The 22,724-nt window shown below is 39.6% G+C and overlaps 1 protein-coding gene across 1 annotated transcript in view; it reads left to right on the top strand.

Annotated features, from left to right (window-relative positions):
* Window positions 1-22,724, top strand: part of LOC139130693 (E-selectin-like) — a 160,805-nt gene that overhangs the window by 111,569 nt on the left and 26,512 nt on the right. The window contains exons 15-18 of the mRNA XM_070696443.1: window positions 7,214-7,432; window positions 7,639-7,818; window positions 8,148-8,345; window positions 8,639-8,774. Coding sequence (XP_070552544.1) covers window positions 7,214-7,432; window positions 7,639-7,818; window positions 8,148-8,345; window positions 8,639-8,774 — 733 coding nt within the window. The remainder of the gene's footprint in view (window positions 1-7,213; window positions 7,433-7,638; window positions 7,819-8,147; window positions 8,346-8,638; window positions 8,775-22,724) is intronic.

Genomic DNA, 22,724 nt, shown 5'->3' with positions numbered 1-22,724 from the left:
CCGATGATACTATTTTCGAGCGTTTTGAGCGACAAAATCCGGGCATCAGACTCAAAGTATTTCAGATCTACGAGTCCGATCCCGACCCGTCGGGCATAACTGTGTTTTACGGAGCCCCTAACAGAGCCCCTTACGGAACGGTTCCGATAGGGGAAGGTGGAACCCGTCCCGGAACCGTCCAGACAGCGAAGATTTTACTAATAGTCAGCGCCGATGGCAACCCTTCGAGTCACTATGTGCCAATTACTGCGGAAAATCGCCTTATTAATTCTAATAATAATCGTAAGAATGTGCACAGACGGAAGTGTATTTGTACGGTTTGTGGAAAAGGATTTGCGTCAACAGGAGAGTTGGAAGAACATGAGAATTATTGTGGAACAGACACTGCCCAGCCAGGTTTTCCTAAGGAAGTATGTCAATTCGAAGGACATCGGAAGAAGGTCCCCGCCCCTACGTCGTCTATGCAGATACTGAGGCAATTATTGAGAAGGGGACCGGTCGACATATTCCAATTTGTCTTTCGTATGTTATGGTGGAACGGTGGGTGGGGGGTTCCTTCGGACGAGGCCACCCACTGTTTATGGTAAAAGAACATTCACGGGGCTCTCCTGTGTTACAGACTTTCTGAAGGATATGAAAGAACGGGCTGAGAATTATTCGAAATCGTATTATTTGAAAATAAAACCAATGAAAGATCCTTCTAATTACGGCAATCCAGTCTGTATTGCATGTGGAGAGCCGGCAGGATACCGAGACGGTGATGATACTTTTATTGTGAAAAGTGCCGCCCGTTGAGAACCATTCCTATCTACTTTCACAACCTCAAGGGATACGATGGTTCTTTTATTTTGAAAGAATTACATGAAATCGACGCCGGAGGGGGACCAGAGCCTAAAATCATAGCTAAGACGGGCAATGGTGGAATTATGGGTCTCTCGAAAACATTTATTTTTCACGCCTCAATTGTTGTCGATGGGAGATGGAGATAAAGAGACGCCACTTTTCTATAAAGTTTATGGACAGTGCTCAGTTGATGATGGGGTCATTGGCGAAGTTGGCAAAAACTGTGCCGGAGGATGGGTGGACGGCGGCGCCACTTTCGTACCCGGACATTCAAAGAGCGAAAGGTTTCTTTCCGTATGAATATTTAGATTCTCCAGAGTGATTGGAAGAAGAGGAGCTACCAACGAGACACAAATTTTATAGCGAATTGACGGAAGAGGGGATTTCAGAATCTGATTATGAGCATGCATTGAAGGTGTGGGATGAAGTGGGATGTAAGACGATTAAAGATTATATGGAATTCTATTGTGAGACTGACGTTCTACTTCTTGCAAATATATTCGAAAATTTCCGTGACACATGTTTAGAAGCATATAAGTTAGATCCAGCCCATTACATGTCGGCGCCCGGCTTGACATGGGATGCTATGTTACTTTACACGGGTAATAAATTTGGGCTCATTCAAGATGCTGAGCAGATGAATTTCGTACAGAGGGAATTCGAGGCGGTATCAGCCAGTGTAATATTCATTATTTACAGACAAATCATCCTGCTTATGCAACAGATGAGGTCGAAGGGGAAGCTGGTGGGAATTACGATCCGGAGAAACCAGTGACCGAAATAAAATATCTCGATGCAAACAATCTCTACGGCTGGGCAATGAGTCAGGATATGCCCACGGGCGGACTTCATTGGATGACGATGGAAGAGTGGAACGAATGGGGAGCGGGTTCCGGAGGGTGGGGACCTGGTTCCACCTTTCCACCAAGTTTTCTAGAAGTAGACTTAGAATATCCCCCCGAATTACATGAAGAACACAGCGATTTGCCATTAGCACCGCATCACTATGAATTTCCGAGGCAGGGCGGTCGACTGATTACAAGTGTGATGGATAGAGAGAGATACGTCTTACACTACAAGTTGCTGGAATTCTATCTTCGGATGGGAATGAGATTGAAAAAGATTTATCGGGTGCTTGCTTTCGATGAGGCTCCATGTCTCGCGAAATATATTGACTTTAACACTAAAATGAGGACAAAGGGGGGGACAGATTTCGAAAAGAATTTCTATAAGCTGATGAATAATGCAATGTTCGGTAAGACAATAGAAGATGTTCGAAAGTACAGAGACTTTAAATTTGTTTCGGACTGGAACGGTACGGATAGTGGCCGTAAAAAGATTCAGAAGTATAATCCAAAGATGAAACATATAACTTTCATAACTTCCGAAGAGGATGGTGATTCCTGCGACAGTGCCCTACTGGAACTGAAAACGGATGAGCATAAATATGTAAAACCAGTTTTCATCGGCGCCGCAGTACTGGAACTTTCTAAGCTGCTTATGTATGAGACGCATTATAATTACTTTCGGGTCAAGTTCCCTGGAATACGATTAGCCTACATGGATACTGACAGTTTTGTTTACAGTGTACCGATCCCGGATCCGGACGTAACTTTCAATGATATAGTCCGAGAAGATGTTGAAAAGAATGGTGAGAAGTCTATATATGATACTAGTGGGATGAGTTCCGCAATAGCCCCAACTTTCCGAAGATTAATAAAAAGTGATAGGTAAATTTAAAGATGAGTTGAATGGTGAACCTATTCTTGATTTTGTCGGCATACGCTCGAAAGTGTATGCTTTTCGAACTCCCGTTTCCGAGACGAAAAAAATAAAGGGGTGAAAGATGTTTTGTGTTAGAAAACATTTGAACTTTGAAGATTATAAAGATCTGTTTGAAACTGGGAAGGAGCCCGAGCCGGCACAATTTGTACAGTTTGTACGGAAAAAGGCTGGAGAAATCCGTAGTGAAAAGCGTAGTAAAATCATGATGGCGCCAAATGATATCAAGCGTGTGCAGCTATACAATCCAGACACGGGCGAATGGCTGGCAGAAACATGGCCGATAGGAATGACGGGTCATGGTTTAAAATTGTAAAGACTTTAATCTACTATTTTCAATAGAGACCAGGGCATCACTGATAACATAAATGTGGGCAAATATATTATCATTGTGAGTGTCATCGCCACCCGACGCGGTATCTTTCTTCAGGATCTCAAGTTGAATTCCGTCCTTTGTGTTCATTACTTTTAAACCATTTCCATGAAACTCAATATCTTTAAAACTACGCAGATCGATAAACAGACAGAATTTATTCTTCAAATAATCGACCTCATCTATATCAATTTCACACCAATCTTTATCTTCAGCAAAATACCGTCGCACCTCTCGCCAAAATTGTCTTGGTATCATCTTCTGAGCGTACACTTTATTTGCAATGCCTTCGATTGATACAGACACAGATTCAATGGATGGGTTAAAGAAAAGTTCACTGTTCATTTCTGTCTGATTCTGATTTTTAGTGAAGAGTATAGCGATACCTCTAATGCTACGTCGTGGTACATTTATATTTTCATTGATAACCGTGTCCGATTCTTTGAATGGGATTGTTCTAAAATAATGTATATGCTCGTAAAGGTAACTTTTCCCACTGTTGTAATAACCAGCAGTTGACCTCGCGAGATCTAGGTCAGAAATTGTCTCGTATTCCATTTGAATGTTTTTTAATTTATAATTGGTTGTAACAACCTGATTACTGACAAGTAATTGGGGGGCGGGTGCCAACGTAATTTCTCATTCAATATGACTCCCTAACGCTTTTGGATATGCAACTCCATGACCTGTTATTAGGGGATGAGACAGATGAATAGCATATTTTGTTCTATATGTGTTGAGAAGTAAAATATCGCCCAAAACGGCAGTGTCTGCATCTTTCGCAACACTTCTCAATTTTCTTAGATTTTCGTTCTGAATTCCGTACAGTGTCATGTTCGTTCTCTCCTTTTTATGTTTGAAGAGATCACGATAGCATTCAATAAAGTTATATTTACTCAAATCGGAAAGTGTCTGACCCTCAAATGTGAGTTTCATACGCTCCACCAAATTTTTTGCAACATTTTGTACTACTCGGTTATATTCATCTCCCATTACTTCGAGATCAAAAACCAGGTCGAAAGTATCTGGAACTAAGAGTACTCCGCTTTCTAACTTCGGACATCGTATGATAAGTGTCTGGCCTGGATCTGCCTCACTTGGATTATGAGCAATCACGTGATGAGTTCTTTCTGACTTTGTTCCATTCGGTATTCGGTTGGTGAAAGTCGGTGATAATGTTCTATCGTACCCCATTTTCGTGTAATGTATATAGTAGAAGAAAAAAAGAAAATTAAGTTTCACTTCGTGTATATAATGACTTAGAAGAAAAAATCACATCTTTACATAAATATTTCCGTCTGACTGAAATATAAATCGATTGCCTGTGTCGCGAATCAATCGAAGAACCCAATATTCTTGGAGATGATGAGCCTCTTGGTCATCCTCAGTATCCTGGAATACAGCTATGAATTCTAGTCGCTTAAAGAAGTTAGTCTTTTGACATTCCTTGATGAAAGCTAAAATGTTATGATACAGATTATCATCTTTGAGTCGGACACCTGGATTTGCTCGAAGTATATGTCGATTTACTCGTCGGAGTTTGCACCATTCCAATTCGACAGAGAAACCAAACAGGTCTTTATTTTTAGAAAGAAACTTTGCAATATTCTTTTCACCAAACATGTCGATGCTGTAGGGGAGTGTCATATATTAATACATAATTTTATTTATAATGACTAATGTTAAACCAGTTAAAAATATCCATAGCTGTTCTCCGACAAATCCGACAACCGATCCTGCTGTTTTTAATAGAAAACTGACAAGGGAGCCGATTAGACCGGGTATTGCAGCAGCACTTTTTGCGGCCAAGGTTTTTAACCATTCACCAAATTGCTTTACAATTTCTTTCGCTTTTGTATATACTTTGGGCGGACCTGAACCTCCTGTGTTTGCTCCTGCTCCCCCTGCTCCCGCTCCTCCTCCTCCTCCTCTAGTCACAGCCAGGGCAATTGTTGATATTGTCATTCCAAGGGCAGTCAGTATTGCAGCTATTGTAATACCATTTCGTTTAAATAATTCTGTCAGCTTCAGTCTCAGTGATAATTCTGGATCGGAAATTACATCACGAAGAGACCTAGTCGTAGCCAGACTTTCACGTGCCTCGCTAATCTTACCATTTTCGTATTCAATTCGATTGTCAATTTTAGCTTCTCTTGTTATGAGTTCAGCTAGTAGTTTCTCGGCTTTTTCTTTTGCTTGGGTGTGTTCTACAGGAATTTCCTCTAACTGTTTTTCAACTTCTCTTTTCTCTAGCCTTATTTTAACTTTTTCATTGTTAAGGTCGCTAATACGCATATTCGCAATCTTTAATTCATCATTAATAGCTCTATATTCTGGGTTTAGATTGTTCCATTGTTCGATTTTATTTTCAAAAGCTTGTATTTTATCTGCATTACCAGAAGCATCTTGCCGTAACTCTGTCAGTTTATCTTTGTATATACCCATGTCTTTTGGCGTCATCTTCTCAGCCGGTATTTTATCGTTTTCCACATCTACAGAATACAATGTACGACTCACATATTCGGGCTCACTATATTTATATACTTTATTTACAAATTCAGAACCTCCTGCCTTCTTTTTTAATGTGGATTTCTCTAAAAATCTACTTCCTTTATCTGTTGTAACTCTGATGTTTTTATAATACAGATCATTACCAATAATCTTAGCATTTATAATCAATTCGTCTCGTGCATACTGATCAGTAATATTATATTTGTCTAAGAGTTGTTCAGCCATATCTTGTGTAAGTTCTCTTCTCTGTCCAATCAAACGATCAACCTTTGGGCTAGCAAGGAAAGGATCAGCTTCTGCAAGAGCATTATCATCGTCTATAAAGAATGTTTCAGCAGTAGCGTCATCATCATCATCATTTAAATTTGCATCATCGAAATCCTGGAGTGGTATATCTTCTCCTCCTTCTGCCATATTGTATTTCTATATTACTACAATTATTTTTTATCATCCCTTACATATACAGTAAAAAAAATGCACATCTCAGTTGTTGAAAGCGTTGAACAATTGGCTGATTACATAGAAAGAACAAGTGCTGCATATCGACGAAGTTATAAATTAATGGGTCGAATTGATATGGCTCTTAATATTACTAAAGGAATTCTTGTAAGTTCTGCTGTAATAGCGGCAATTCCAACAGTTCCAGTTCTTTTAGCTTTAACTCCTATACCAGGTGTTGTTATTGATGTAATACAAGGAAAAACAGGAGTATCAAAAAGAAGAGAGAAATATAAACATTATTACGTTCAATATAAACAGCTGCTTACACAAATACAAGAAAAAGGTGCAACAACAGAGGCCCCGGGGTCAGAACTTATTCAGAACATATTTCATCAGGCGCTAGAAATACAAAAACAAGAAGGATTTAGTCCGCCGCTGGAGCGATATCTACGATATTATGGATTGAATGGATATGAAAGTTAGTTCGTACCGATAGGAACTCTCGTGTTCAACATCAGCTAGACTCCGCGACTGACAACGGGGGGTAAAAAAAAGCTCCTTTATATAGGCTAGTTTGATGGTGATGACTCACACGGAATTTCCCGTACATGTATAAACATGTTGTGTGTGACTCAGCAGGGAATTTCCCCGCTTAGTTCAGGACAATGCACTGCTGCGTCAAACCCCTGTTGCGCGTGCGTGAGTTCGTATATAGGTCAGGGTCACACTTTAGTTACATGGATGGTTAAATTTTCCTTCGCTTCATGTAGATAAATGAATAAAATGGGGTGTAAAATTCTTATTTTGTCCTAGAGGTCAATATAATCTTACTACTTTCATGCTCTTTATTATTATATTTAGGGCTCCAAATTTATCTTGCCAACAGAGGATAGTGGGCGCTGAATATTATTTTCTACATTGTTGGAGCCCAAGAAATAATATTGATAAAATATTTATCTTCCGGCCTCCACCACCATTAATTATGCTCGTTCTCTCTCAACTTCACGCCTTCAAGTAGTAAGATCATTGACCGTCTGTAGATTTCAGAAAGGAACGGCGCTCCACAACATATTGCCGTACATTTTTACATGACTAATGATAGGACAGCAGGTCAAAGCATGAATATCTCTTCATGTCTAAATATATAACCATATATAACCATATTTTCAAATTTAGAGGAGCTTTGTGTAGCTATTACGAAACTGTTCACTGAAAACTCATCCAAAGGTTTATTACTTACTTTTTTATATTTTATCTCAATAGTAACAAAGTGTACAGGCCTAACACCTCCAATAAATGGTATAGTTGAGTTATCGAGCGGCCATGGATCTTGTGAAAATAACGTTGCATATGGATCACTATGTGAAGCAAGTTGTGACGTAGGACATTATCTCTCTAGTAACCAATCATCGATGGAGTGTACACGTGACAGCGACACGACACTTGTAGGAACCTGGTCTGGAACGATGCCAGAATGTCTTCGTAAGTTGTGACGTCAGTCTTAATTGGATTTTGTTATAGGACGTCCAGATAACGACAAGAAAGACCAGAAATGCTGTATATCGAATACATAACGAGTTAGTGAGGTAAACAAGGTAACTAATTACTGTGTAAATATATTACAGTTTTATCTAAAACGTGATGAGTACTCTGAGATGTTGGCATCTTTCATTTTTCTTTTTTGACAGCTGTGATATGCACTCTTCCCTTTGTTACCAATGGTTACATCGTGGGATGTGATATAAAAGTGGAATACTCCACAGCTTGCCAATTTAAATGCAATCTTGGATTTTCAACTACAAACGCCGAAATCTACTCAACCAGACAATGTCAAGCCGATGGAACATTTGGCGACTTTCAGTGTGACGGTATTATTCTATTATTTAAAACCATTTTCGGTTATTAGACAGTACATCCCACTTGTGCCGAACTTACTTACAATGAAACTCCATGAGTTACAGAATCAGGTGTATAATAATAGATGCAAATACACAACAAATATACCAGATATATTGATTGATGGATACATTGTTTTCAATCATCCTGTACATTGTAAATTGTGCATGTACATGATTATTAAGGGGTTTTTGGGACGCGATATCAAAAAACACTTGTACTCATTGCAGGACATTTGTGATATTAACTTATTGATAACACTGTTAAAATGCTTTTAATGGCGTCACTTATATCTATTCAGTTGCGGTAAATTGCCCAGGCCCACTTTCACTTAACAACGGCTTTGTTAGCCCAGCTGTCTGCAGTAATGACACTACAATACCGTATGATACTCTCTGTCATCTGACTTGTAAGTCTGGTTTTGAGCAATCTGGGGCGTTCAACAGACACTGTACGGAAACAGGAGTCTGGCATGCCCTGACCGATACTGTTTGCACAGGTAAACAAAATGTTCTACAGATTTTTAAAATTCATCTTTAAGAGTAGATGCAATGTAAAATATAGGCTTGACTTAGACTGTACGTGGATTTTCAAAGATATCTTCAATGCAAAACTTTAATCTTGTATCTCGATTCACATGTTTCCCTTATTATTTGAATACCAAATAAAAACTTAGAATTGCACTCGCTTTTACAGATATCAATGTAAATCGAAACATAAATTGTGCTGCATCTTCATCTAAAATAAGCATTCATCATAATGAGTGATTTCAATTTCTTTGTTTCGTTCAAGATGTTGAATCACCGAAATTCAATGTGACTTGCCCTCAGTATATAACAGTGGAATCTGACGTTGGCAAGACTTCGGCATACGTCTTATTCGAGGCGCCATCAGCCACTGACAATTCAAACAGTGTTACTGTTAGTCGGTAAGTAGTACCATAACGCAGAGAGAGAGAGAGAGAGAGAGAGAGAGAGAGAGAGAGAGGGAGAGAGGGGGGGGGAACAAAAACGTACAAATTTTATTCTGCGTCTACATTTGCCGCAGATGATAATATCTGTACCTGCCAATCATCAATTTAGATTAATTTTCTTGTTTAAATGAACTTTACATTCCAAGAGTCAGCAAAGTTCAAATGGCGGAAATGTCTATTGTTGTGTGGGACTGGCACCGTTCTACGGGTATTTTAATATCTTCACCGGAGGCAGTTGACGGCTGTGCAGTTAGAAGCTTAAGAAGGTCTCGTACTGCTCCTGAGAGGCCAAACCAAGTGTCGACAGAACGGATGTTTGTCGTCGAGTATCGGGAATCAAGCGACAAATGTGCTCGGTAAAGGATTGGCAATACCGACCACTAAAAGTGCGACTAGAAAGTCGGGCGGCGGGAATTGGCAACAGGTGTATCTGATAAAGAGCTGACAATTTTCCAGACATTAAGATGGTGAAAAAGGATGTCAGGCGGTGGGATCAGGGTACAGGTGTCTTGTTAAAGACTAATAATCTTCAGTACTACAAGTACGGGTATTTGAATGTCGGATGGCGGCGATTGGATAACAGATGTGCTAAAGGGCTACAAATTTCCCGAACTTAAATCGTGACGATTGGAGTTGCATTCAATGGGCTGCCGGGGACAGGTATGCTGGGAAAGAGGTTGAAATTTTCCCGTACAAAAAGCGCGTAGATTGGAATCGCTGTCAACGGGCGGCAGACCATAGGTGTGCCCGGAAAAGGGTCGACATTTTCCGTACCAAAGAATATGGATTGGAATGGCTTTCAGCGGGCAGTCAGCGAAAGGTAATACCCGGAAAAGAATTGACAATCTACCGTACCTAAGGGGAGAACCATTTGATTTCTGGGGGGGGGGTGGGGGTGGAGGAAGTGGGTATTGGAGCAATTTTTTTTCCTGTCAGAGTGACAGCATTTTTTTTTCTACTGTCAGACCTGCATCAATTTTTTTTTTCAAATGTAGTAGCAGTGCAATTTTTTTTTAATTGGTCATCAAGTTTGTAATGCGCTGTATATAAGGGAGTCGTCATTATTTACGGCCTGAAACTCCGAAATTTCGAGTGACCCCCCCTGCCAAGCATGATGAATTTGAGTAACCTCCCTCTCTTACTCTGAAATTTTGACTGATCCCCCTACTCAGAAAAGTTAAATACCAATACATGTAATTGTAAAATTTACAAAATACAGCAACAGTAAAGACCTTTCAAATCCTGATGTACCCTGCTAGACTATCATCAGTTATCTCATGATGGTTCAAAAAAGGTGAACCCATCACGCAGCATCTAACCATATAGGATGGTTGGATGGGTATTATGACAGGGTTTTCACTAGGATATCTGACCAGGCAGAATTTGAAAGTACAGGGGGGGGGAACACGCGAGAGGCTTAGAGGGAAAGTGTCACAGGGGCTTTCCCCTATCTTGCATGGAAATTTTGTAAGATATTGATGTGTGCAATGGTGCAGTCTGGTCCAATCTGAGATGTGATTTTAATTTTTTTACTTAGTGAAACTGTTAGAATACCCCAAGGGGGAGAGCACGAGAGGGGGGTTCCCCCTCTCGTATTGGAAATTTTGAGAAATTGATGTGTTTAATGGTGCAATCTGAGAGGAGTTTCAGTTTATTTTGCACTCGGTAAAACTGTTTGAAAATGACATTGAACACTGATATTTTTTACATTTTTTGCATGATCAGTGTTTGAGTCACAATATTCAACAACCAAACAATGACAATACAATTTGTGAAAAACAGTTCTGTATGCCAGAGACTGAAGACAAATGAATATACAGGAACGGAAAATCTGTGACCTTCTTGTGTCATTTCTCCAGCTGCCAGCTTCTAATGAAAAGCCTGAACATGGTATGTTTAACTGTCAAAATGGTCATTGAACTGAGGTAAATTAAAACATGTTTCTGTGATAATAAAGGATGAATTCACAACAGTTCAGTTTTGTCCTTGATCCTGTGAAAATTTTGAGAAATTGATGTGCGCCACGATGCAGTGTAGTGCAATCCGAGAGGTATTTCAATTTGTCTTTTACCAGTAAAACTGTTAGAAGGCATCGATGTAAGTTCTCAGGGAAGATGTTATCTTTTATGGTCAGAGAAACAAGGCTCACACATTGTACTTCATTATATTTGTTGTTCGTCAATTTTTCATTGTCAAGGTACATCTTTCTAACATATTTATATTGAGAAAATAATATATTGGTTTTAACACTAGTTTATTGACTCCTGTCTTGTGTTTTAAATTTTCACAATTTACAGAAGTCAAATAGTCCTCTTTAGACAGTGCCTATGCCATTGAGATATTGCAACAGAAATCCTGAAGTATGATTTCTTGGGTCAGAAAAGGGAAGGAAAATATTGAGTGTACTTAGGTGTAAAGTAGACCTATGAAGTGCATGCTCATATCATAAGTGCTAGGAAAAAAACATAAGTATTGCTTGTGGTAAAAACATTTGCGCCGCCTATGGCGGCGCGCCGGCAAAGAATACATGAGGATAAGGTTTCCAAATTTTGCTAATTTCTGGTGCATTGTGACAATTTTTTTTTTCACTTCTGTCTGTCATGACAATTTTTAGCTCCGCTGTCAGCGACGCGGAGCTTATCAAATAGGTTGATTTTCCGTCGTTGTCCGTCGTCGTCCGTCGTCGTCCGTCGTCGTCGTCGTCGTCCGTCGTCGTCGTCCGTCAACAATTGCCTTCTCCTCTGAAACCGCAAGTCCAATTGCTTTGAAATTTTATATGCAGTTCACTTGGGGTGACCTCACTTAAGTTTGTTCAAATCGTGGTGAAATTTGCATATTTGTATTTTTGGGGCATTTTTTGCTGTTTTTGGTAAAAAAATCTTCTTCTCTGAAACCGCTTGTCCGATTTCTTTGAAATTGATATGCAGTTTACTGAGGGTGACCTCATTTAGATTGTTTCAAATCTTGGTGAAATTTGCATATTTGTATTTTTTAGGCAATTTTTGTCATTTTTGGTAAAAAAATCTTTAAAAATCTTCTTCTTCAAAACTACCAGTCAGATAGCTTTGATATTTGGTACATATGTCCTTAGGGATGATCTATTTCAGATTTGTTCAAATTGTGCAGAAATATGCAAATTTGCATTTTTAAGGCAATTTTTGCCATTTTGGTCAAAAAATGTATTTCTCAAAAGGTCTTGGTCTGATAGTTTTGAAATTTGGTATACAGGTTTCTACAGATGAGCTAAGTAATATATTGAAATTATTGTGAAATCTGTAATTTTGTATTTTTGGGGCAATTTTTGCCGTTTTTGGTTAAAAAATGTGTATTTCCAAAACAACTCATTTGATAGCTTTGAAATTTGGTATACAGGTTCCTACAGATTAACTAAATTATTTATTGAAATTATGATGAAATCTGCAATTTGCACTTTTGGGGCAGTTTTTTTCGTTTATTGGTCAAAAAATGTGTATTTCCAAAACTACTCATCTGATAGCTTTGCAATTTGGTATACAAGTTCCTACAGATCACTTTAATGATATTTATTGAAATTATGATGAAATCTGCAATTTTGTAATTTGGGGCAATTTTGCCATTTTTGGTCAAAAACTGTGTATTTCCAAAACTACTCATCTGATAGCTTTGAAATTTGGTATACAGGTTACTATAGATTAACTAAATGATATTATTGAAATGATGATGAAATCTGCAATTTTTATTTTGGGGGCAATTGTTGCCATTTTTGGTCAGAAAATTTTATTCTCAAAAAAACTACTCATCAGATAGCTTTGGTTGACATGTTCTTAGGGATGATCCGATGTGATATATTCAAAGTATGATGAAATCTTCAATTGTGTATTTTTGCAGCTATTTTAGCCACTTTTCTCTGGCCACTGCATTGAGCTATCAAAGATTTCCACCTTCTTCATCACATGTGTCAAAAAAAGTTATTCTCTACATAAACCACGGCGGAGCTATATCGGCCGCTAGGTCGCTTGTTTTTTTCTCAGGCCATGACAGGATCAATTTTTTTTCCTTCTATCTCACCTGGTGACAATTTTTTTTTCTCAAATCCTCCATATCCCCCCCCCGAAATCAAATGGTTCTCCCCTAATGTCCGTGAAATTGAATGACTATGAGCGGGCAGCTTGCGACAAGTATGGTATGCCGCAGCAGTACTACCAATCTCCAGTCAGAAAAGTAAATAAAGTTGGGCGGCGTGAATTTTCTGACCCGTGTATAGAGCCGACAATTTTCCTTACACAAGTGCGTGAATAAGAAGAATGTCAGCGGCGGGACCAGGGTAACTGATTGTCCGATGAAAGACTGATAATTTTCGGTACCACAAGTACGAGTAATTGATTGTCGGGTGGCAGTGATTGGACGACAGGTGTGCTGATTAAAGGGGCGACAAAGTCCCCGAGAATGTGTATTGGAACGGCCTTCAGCGGGCAGTTAGCTAAAGCTTTACCCAAAAAAGGATTGACAATATGCCCTATCTAAGGTCCGTGAAATTGAATGACTCTGAGCGGGCAGCTTGCGATAAGTGCCCGGTAAACAGCCGACTATCTTCCATACCTAAAGTGCGGGAATTTCAATAGTCATAAACTGGCAGAAGCCGACAACTATGCCGTTGCAGTAATACCAATATCATGTCAGAAAAGTAAATAAAGACAAAAATGAACAAATTTTATTCTGCGTCTACATTTGCCGCAGATGGAAATATCTATACCTGCCAAACATCAATTTAGATTGGTTTTCTTTTTTAAACAAATTTACCTTTCAATGAGTCAGCAAATATTAAATGGTGGAAATGCCTATTGATTTAGGGGAGTGGCACAGTTCTACGGGGATTTTACTATCTTCCCGGAGGCAGTTGACGGCCGTGCTGATAGAAAAGAAAGTCTCGTACTACTCCCGAGTGGTCAAACCAAGTCTTGACAGTACGGATGTATGTTGTCGAATATCGGGAATTAGGCGACGAATGTGCTCAATATAGTGGGCAACACTGCCAATTAAAATTGCCGAGGACTAGAAAGACGGGCGGCGGTAAATGGCGACAGGTGTATCCGATAAAAAGCTGACAATTTTCCGGACATAATACGCCTGAATAATAATGTCAGGCGGCGTGACCAGGTTAACAGAAGTGTCCGGTAAAAGGCTGACTGGCTTTAGTACCACAAGTACGGGTATTTGAAAGTCGGATGGCAGCGATTGGATGACAGATGCGCTGATTAAAGGGGCGACAAATTTCCCGTACTTAGAGTGCAACCATTTGGATTACATTCAATGGGCTGCCAGGGACAGGTCGGGAAGAGGCTGAAAATTCTCGAGCTTAGCAAAATTATCAACACCTATCAGTGTCGTTGTAAACTACCAAGAAAGCTATGGGTTGGCTCGCAGTGGTACTGTGGCGGTGACCCTTGACCCGGGCACGTTCGATGGACGCCACTAGTACCACTGCAATATCACAGCTAAGAATTACTATAAATTTGCGCACCTATGGTTTATAAAATTGTCACATCTAGTGCAGGTCTTCCAAGAATTTGTTATAATTATGTCATGATCGTGTCCGGTGGCTTTACTTCAGTGTCACTTATATTAACCTGAACTAATCGGGTCAAGGTTCTGCAGAAGTGATATTGAAAATGGGTCAATTGAAATAACGTGGAGCCAATTCCTAATTTCTAATTTCGATTTGCTGTTTAACATGTTGCATAACTAGAAGTTTTGTCACTGAGGTCGCTATTCGTATTCACGAAAACTAACACCAAATTTAGTATTTCACCCAATATGTAATTTCCATTGGCATTATTGATTACAAATAAGGTTGGCCGCAAAAGATACCGTGCTGAACGTGTCGTTCTTAATGGAGAAATAGAATGCTAACAGAGCAAATTCAAGATCGACTTTGGTCCAATTTTAATGTAAATGGTCAAGTGAACCGATGAAATCATGAAATTAACCCATATTTCGCCTTTCATGTTCCGATTTTAGGGTGAAAAAATGGTTGGCCGAATAATGTAACGGACTGCAGCAAATCCGTGACAAATAGCATCCATCCCTTCTGATGTCGTGATTCTTGATATATCATATTATAAAACACTGGTTTTGACATTTTCGATTTGAAATTTCGTTGATCTAAGTCGTGACAATGCCCGGTCCTCAAACGTTCACAGTGAATAAAACAGAAGGCAGATGCAATATATACATCAATACGACGGCACCAGACTTTAAATCAAATAAGTCAAAACGTTGTTTTAGCGTGACCAATCGCGTCCAGGTGATGTGTCCTCTTTCAGCTGTTCTGGGCGATCATCAGGGTAGATATATTACTGGGCACATTGCGTTTATTCCTTCTGGCCTATTCAAATTTATTATTCAATAAGGCCAACTCTCAATCGCTTCTTGCATGTGAGTTTGACCCAAAGAGCCCTCTATCGTTAGTTTGATTGAAACAGGGCATGGCAGAATATAAGGGGCGATCATCATTACTATAAGGCTTTGCTACAAAGTGAGATTATTTAATGTTTCTGTACTGTGGACGAAAAAAACAATTCTCCGCGCTGTGTAAAAATCTCCGTGCTGAGGGAAATATATCTCCGCGCTATGTAAAAATCTCTGTGATGTTTGAAGGGAAACCTAAGTCCAGGCAATGTCACCATTTATCCCTTCAAATAAAATGCAGCTCAAATTTGCCACATATTTGCACGCGCTAATGCGACAAGAGATGTTGAAGTAGACGAACTCAAACTTAAATCCCATAGGTACGAAAGGGCTAATTGGAGTGAGTTTGACCCAAAGCGCCCTCTATCGTTAGTTTGATGGAAACGGGGCAGAATACAGGGCCATCATGTTGCTAAAAAGGCTTTTCTACAGAGTGAGATTGTTTAATGTTCTCTGCGCTGTGTGAAATTTATCTTCGAGCAGTGTAAAATTTATCTCCGCGCTCTTGGAAATTCTCCGCATTGTGTAAAACCTCTGCGCTGTGTAAAAAAAATCTCAGCGCTGTGTAAAAATCTCTGCACCATGTAAAAATCTCCACCCTGTTGGAAATTCTCCGTGCTGTTTGAAATTTCTCTCTTCTGTTTAAAATTTCTCTGCATCGTTTCAATTTTCTCTGCTCAGACATAATTCTCCACACTTTCAAATTTCTCTCTACTGTTTGTTCTCCGCGCTATTCACTTCTGTGACTGTATAAAGAGAAATGAGGGCAACTTCACATGTATGTATTAGCATGTAAGTCGAGCTCGACGAAATCTCCGATATATATTGGAAAATATTTATCCGCGATTTGACAAATCTATAGTATCGTCCGTTTTCGAAGTAGGTGTCGAACTGACGAAGTCGTGCTTGCTCAGATCTGTCAAAGTGATGAAATCTTCGATATAAGCTTAGGCCAAAAAAAAAAAAAGAAATGTTTCTGGTCAGGCCTTTCTTTAAAAAATGGTGCGGCGACGCGGTTTTTTTTTTTTTTTTTTTTTTTTTCCTCCTCCTCAAGGAGGGAGCAGGGTCAGTTAAAGCGCCAAAGCTTAGCGGCTAATTTGCATAATCACTTGCATATCATTAATTTATATTTGCATATGGATGTAAGCTTGCACATGCATCCACACATACATGTACACTCACAACAAAATGCAATGGTAACACAAAAGTGTGCAGTTTGAACATCATGGAAACTCTTTATTACACTTAAATAAATCATCATAGTATTGTAATTACAATTGCAATTAAAACAGAAGATTCAGATTGAAACTTTGAGAGCAAGAAATGGTTCGTCTCATTGGAGTTCATTAATACATATATTGCTAATAATTGTCAAAACTTGCCAACAAAGAGGAAAATTCACAAGTTTAAGCTTTACACAATTCAAATGCAATTGAATTTTATATCATTTTTGAACGACAATCACCGCGAATAATTTTTCATCACGGGGATAGATTTCAACCAGCGGCCCCCCCCCCCCCCCCCCACTCCCCGCATAACTTCTACTTCCACTGAACATCGTCGTTCGATTCTTGATTTTAAAAATACCACCAAGATGATCACAAGACATGAACTTAGTACAACTAGAATCCCTCGAAAATCAGGTGTAAAATCTTTCAGAGAACGTGTCAGAGTGGAACCACACGCGACGCCAGGATCAATGTCAACACGTTATGAACCTGTCGACCAACATGGCCGCCGCCATATTGAAATTTATGCAATGTGAACTCGATCGCGATCGTGATCGTACTCAGACAAAACTCATCGTTGTACAATCATAATCAACCTCACCAGTCAACTCTTGTTTCTTTTGCGGTCCATTTCGTTGATCAAAGCATGGGAATGTGATCAAAGGCCCTGCTGCTACAGGCCCTGCTAGTGCTACACCGCCTACCTCTGTGAACACTTGTCCGCGATGTATACTGTCTTTGTTGGTCGTAATACTCGTTCTGGAATGAAAATTTGTGAACAACCCAGCCGATTCTTCTATTGTTTTAACGTTCCTCTCAACACTTCCGGACAACTTATCTGATGCATACCATACTTCACACCTTCCACTCTTTCACCAGGTTAAAAGTTGCAGTGAGCGCTTATGTGTAGACAATGCATGCATCAGCTGGTAGCTACGCAGAGCGTGTGAACTAAGGATGGCGGGAATATTTTAAAGCGTAGCGGGGAGAATCAAAGCGTAGCGGGGGGGGGGGGGGGGGGAGGCGAAAGCGTAGCGGGACCGCTATGGCCTGGGGATAACACTGAGTTTTGTAATTTTATCAATATAGTACCATTTAAACTGTTCATGCAGTCACTGATCATGTGCCCCAAAGAATTTTCTTTCTCTTCAGCCGTTTTGGTTTGGTGTTATAGTAATCATTATGTAGTTTGCCACACAGCCGCCGGCCTCAAACCAGGAAAAAAAAAGGGTGACGCGCTGTTGTTAAAGTGACGCGCGCGCTGACCAGAAACATTTCTTTTTTTTTTTTGGCCTTATATTGGATATTTACCGGCGATATTAAAGATCTCGTATCATCTATCGCTGTAAAGAATGTATTTCGTGGAAGACCAGCCAAAACATTTTTGGCCTGTGAAATTCCAAAATCAAATTTCTTACATAATCTTAACTTCGACTTCTTAAATGTCCACACGAAACTTTCATACACATAATCACTAGCAGGACTTCGTCGAAAGGACCGATCGGATATCATTGGGAGTTTCTGGGAAGGCCTTGCACGAAATACATTTTTTACATGTAGGCTTAAAAAATTTTTACTTGGCGATCGGGACTTGGACAGAGGAGCGATTTGACATCATCGGGAGTTTTGGCTGGTCTTCCACGAAATACATTCTTTACAGCGATAGACGATACTCATGACTGGATTTTCCATATCAAGGGTAAATATCCAATATAAGTTTATATCGAAGATTTCATCACTTTACAGATCTGAGCAAGCACGACTTCCTCACTTCTACCCCAACTTCGAAAAACGGACGATACTACAGATTTGTCAAATCGCGGTAAATATTTTCCGATATGTATCGGAGATTTTGCAACCTTTAAGATCTGGCCAAGCTCGTGCGAAAACCAGCCTTGCAAACAAATGAACATCGCGACGTAACAGTCTGTAATTAACATGATTTCTAACAATCACTCGGCTACTTACTATCGACGATGAACAATGTCTATCCTGTAAATATTTTTTCTCATCAGAATTATTACATATTTCATTGTCGACTTTAAAGTTCGATATCGCGATGCTCTTTTGTTTGCAGGGCTTGTTTTACCCCGAGTGCTCATGGGTTGAATCAGATTAACAATGGCGGCGGATACGAACGCTTCCCCCGCATATAGAGAGAAAATTGGGCTCTGCGTAAATTTACAAGCGCAGCTAAGCACATCATGTACCTAAGCGAGGTGGGTGTGCTCGAAAAAGTAGATCAATGCAAGTTTTGGATTCAAAATCGGCTGTTTCGGCGGAGAAACTGCGGGCCGTATTTCCGAGGTGCTACCAGTGATTTTGTCTATGGCAGTCAGACGGGCTGTGGTGTGAGGCCCTATAATGGGTAACACATAACCCTGCCATGCAGAGCTACGTTGTATATGCGGCTGTACCCTTCTTAGTAGACACCCATCGTACTGACATTGTTTAGCAGTGCTGTTTCTTTATGAGTGTTTTCTTTCGCTGTGTTTGCATTCTAGTAACTAGCAAGCATATAAAAACTGTGGAAACTAACACCGACCACACAAAAACTCCGTGAATACAAACAGCTACTGTGTATCCCGCTTTCGAGTACGCGGGTTCGGCCAATGAAAGCTGGTAAACAGCTGTGAGCGGCCGCCCGTGCTGGGTGATCTCATTACTGTGCTCGAGCTTGACTGGTACATTTTATAACTAGTGAAAATTTTAGTTTTTTAAAATCTTGATGGTCGTAATGTGACATTCATAAAATAATTTGTAGATATATGACATCTTTAACAATTTGAAAAAATGAAAGATTAATGTAACATTCTTATGTACGACAAGTGGGTGCTGTAGCAAAGCAACATGATGGCCATGTATTCTGCCCCCGTTTCCATCAAACTAACGATAGAGGGCTCTTTGGGTCACACTCTGGGTCAAACTCACATGCAAGAACGATTAAGAGTTGAACTTATCGAATATTAGTAGTAAAGTAAACGTGGACAACTGGGATGAAGTAAGAATTTTACACCCCATTTTATTCATTTATCTACATGAAGCGAAGGAAAAATTAACCATCCATGTAACTAAAGTATAACCCTGACCTATATACGAACTCACGCACGCACAGCAGTGCATTGTCCTGAACTAAGCGGGGAAATTCCCTGCTGAGTCACACACAACATGTTTATACATGTACGGGAAATTCCGTGTGAGTCATCACCATCAAACTAGCCTATATAAAGGAGCTTTTTTTTACCCCGTTGTCAGTCAGTCGCGGAGTCTAGCTGATGTTGAACACGAGAGTTCCTATCGGTACGAACTAACTTTCATATCCATTCAATCCATATATCGTAGATATCGCTCCAGCGGCGGACTAAATCCTTCTTGTTTTGAATTTCTAGCGCCTGATGAAATATGTCCTGAATAAGTTCTGACCCCGGAGCCTCCTCGTTCCGAAGGGTTGCACCTTTTTCTTGTATTTGTGTAAGCAGCTGTTTATATTGAACATAATAATGTTTATATTTCTCTCGTCTCTTTGCTACACCCGTTTTTCCTTGTATTACATCAATAACGACGCCAGGTATAGGAGTTAAGGCTAACAGTACCGGAACTGTTGGAATTGCCGCTATTACAGCAGAGCTTACAAGAATTCCTTTAGTAATATTAAGAGCCATATCAATTCGACCCATTAATTTATAACTTCGTCGATATGCAGCACTTGTTCTTTCTATGTAATCAGCCAATTGTTCAACGCTTTCAACAACTGAGATGTGCATTTTTACTGTATATGTAAGGGGGATAAAAAATAATTGTAGTAATATAGAAATACAATATGGCAGAAGGAGGAGAAGATATACCACTCCAGGATTTCGATGATGCAAATGTAAATGATGATGATGACGCTACTGCTGAAACATTCTTTATAGACGATGATAATGCCCTTGCAGAAGTCGATCCTTACCGGGATAGCTCAAGCGCGAAGAGCCCGCAGGTAGATCCTTCGACTAGACAGAGAGTAACAATCGAAATACAAATGGCTGAAAAATTCTTAAATGAGAATAATATTACTGATGAAGCAGCACGAAACGAATTATTTTGAATGCAAAGATTAGGTATGGAAAGCTGTATTATAAAAACCTCAGGCTATCAAAAACTACAGGACGTGGATTTAGATCACTCGAGACAGTAAAAAGAGTAGAAGGAGGATCTGAATTTGTAAGGAAAGTATATAATTATAGTGAGTCCGAAAATGTGAGTCGTGAATTGCATTCTTTAGATGTGGAAAACGATAAAATACCGGCTGAAAAGATGACACCAAAAGACATGGGTATATACAAAGATAAACTGACATTCTTACGACAAGATGCTTCTGGTAATGCAGATAAAATACAAGCTTTTGAAATAAAATCGAACAATGGAACAATCTAAACCCAGAATATAGAGCTATTAATGATGAATTAAGGATTGCGAATATGCGTCTTGGCGAGCTTAACAACGAAAAAGTTAAATAAGGCTAGAGAAAAGAGAAGTTGAAAAACAGTTAGAGGAAATTCCTGTAGAACACACCCAAGCAAAAGTAAAAGCTGAAAAACTACTAGCTGAACTCATAACAAGAGAAGCTAAAATTGACAATCGAATTGAATACGAAAATGGCAAGATCAGTGGGGCACGTGAAAGTCTGGCTACGACTAGGTCTCTTCGTGATATAATTTCTGATCCAGAATTATCACTGAGGCTGAAGCTGACAGAGTTATTTAAACGAAATGGTATTACAATCGCTGCAATACTGACTGCCCTTGGAATGACAATATCAACAATTGCTCTGGCTGTGACTAGAGGAGGGGGAGCAGGGGGAGGAGGAGCAGGAACTGGCGGGTCTGGTTCAGGTCCGCCCAAAGTATATACAAAAGCGAAAGAAATTGTAAAGCAATTTGGCGAATGGTTAAAAACATTGGCCGCAAAAAGTGCTGCTGCAATACCAGGTTTAATCGGCTCCCTTGTCAGTTTTCTATTAAAAACAGCAGGATCGGTTGTCGGATTTGTCGGAGAACAGCTATGGATATTTTTAACTGGTTTAACATTAGTCATTATAAATAAAATTATGTATTAATATATGACACCCCTACGGCATCGACATGTTTGGTGAAAAGAATATTGCAAAGTTTCTTTCTAAAAATAAAGACCTGTTTGGTTTCTCCGTCGAATTGGAATGGTGCAAACTCCGACGAGTAAATCGACATATACTTCGAGCAAATCCAGGTGTCCGACTCAAAGATGATAATCTATATCATAACATATTAGCTTTCGTGAAGGAATGTCAAAAGACTAACTTCTTTAAGCGACTAGAATTCATAGCTGTATTCCAGGATACTGAGGATGACCAAGAGGCTCATCATCTCCAAGAATATTGGGTTCTTCGATTGATTCGCGACACAGGTAATCGATTTATCTTTCAGGCAGACGGAAATATTTACGTAAAGATGTGATTTTTTCTTCTAAGTCATTATATACACGAAGTGAAACTTAATTTTCCTTTTTTTCTTCTACTATATACATTACACGAAAAATGGGGTACGATAGAACATTATCACCGACTTTCACCAACCGAATACCGAATGGAACAAAGTCAGAAAGAACTCATCACGTGATTGCTCATAATCCAAGTGAGGCAGATCCAGGCCAGACACTTATCATACGATGTCCGAAGTTAGAAAGCGGAGTACTCTTAGTTCCAGATACTTTCGACCTGGTTTTTGATCTCGAAGTAATGGGAGATGAATATAACCGAGTAGTACAAAATGTTGCAAAAAATTTGGTGGAGCGTATGAAACTCACATTTGAGGGTCAGACACTTTTCGATTTGAATAAATATAACCTTATTGAATGTTATCGCGATCTCTTCAAACATAAAAAGGAGAGAACGAACATGACACTGTACGGAATTCAGAACGAAAATCTAAGAAAATTAAGAAGCGGTTCGACCGATGGAGATCAAAACGTCGTGGGTGATAAGTTACTTTTCGACACATATAAAACAAAATATGCTATTCGTCTCACTCACCCCTCATAACAGGCCATGGAGTTGCATATCCAAAAGCGTTAGGGAGTCATATCGAATGGGAAATTACGTTGGCACCCGCCCCCCAATTACTTATCAGTAATCAGGTTGTTACAACCAATTATAAATTAAAAAACATTCAAATGGAATACGAGACAATTTCTGACCTCGATCTCGCGAGGT

The sequence above is a fragment of the Ptychodera flava genome, chromosome 4, assembly GCF_041260155.1.
Source record: "Ptychodera flava strain L36383 chromosome 4, AS_Pfla_20210202, whole genome shotgun sequence".
In the NCBI taxonomy this organism is placed as follows: Eukaryota; Metazoa; Hemichordata; class Enteropneusta; family Ptychoderidae; genus Ptychodera; species Ptychodera flava.
Note: the sequence above shows the minus strand (reverse complement) of the source record. Positions and strands in the feature narration are given on the sequence as shown.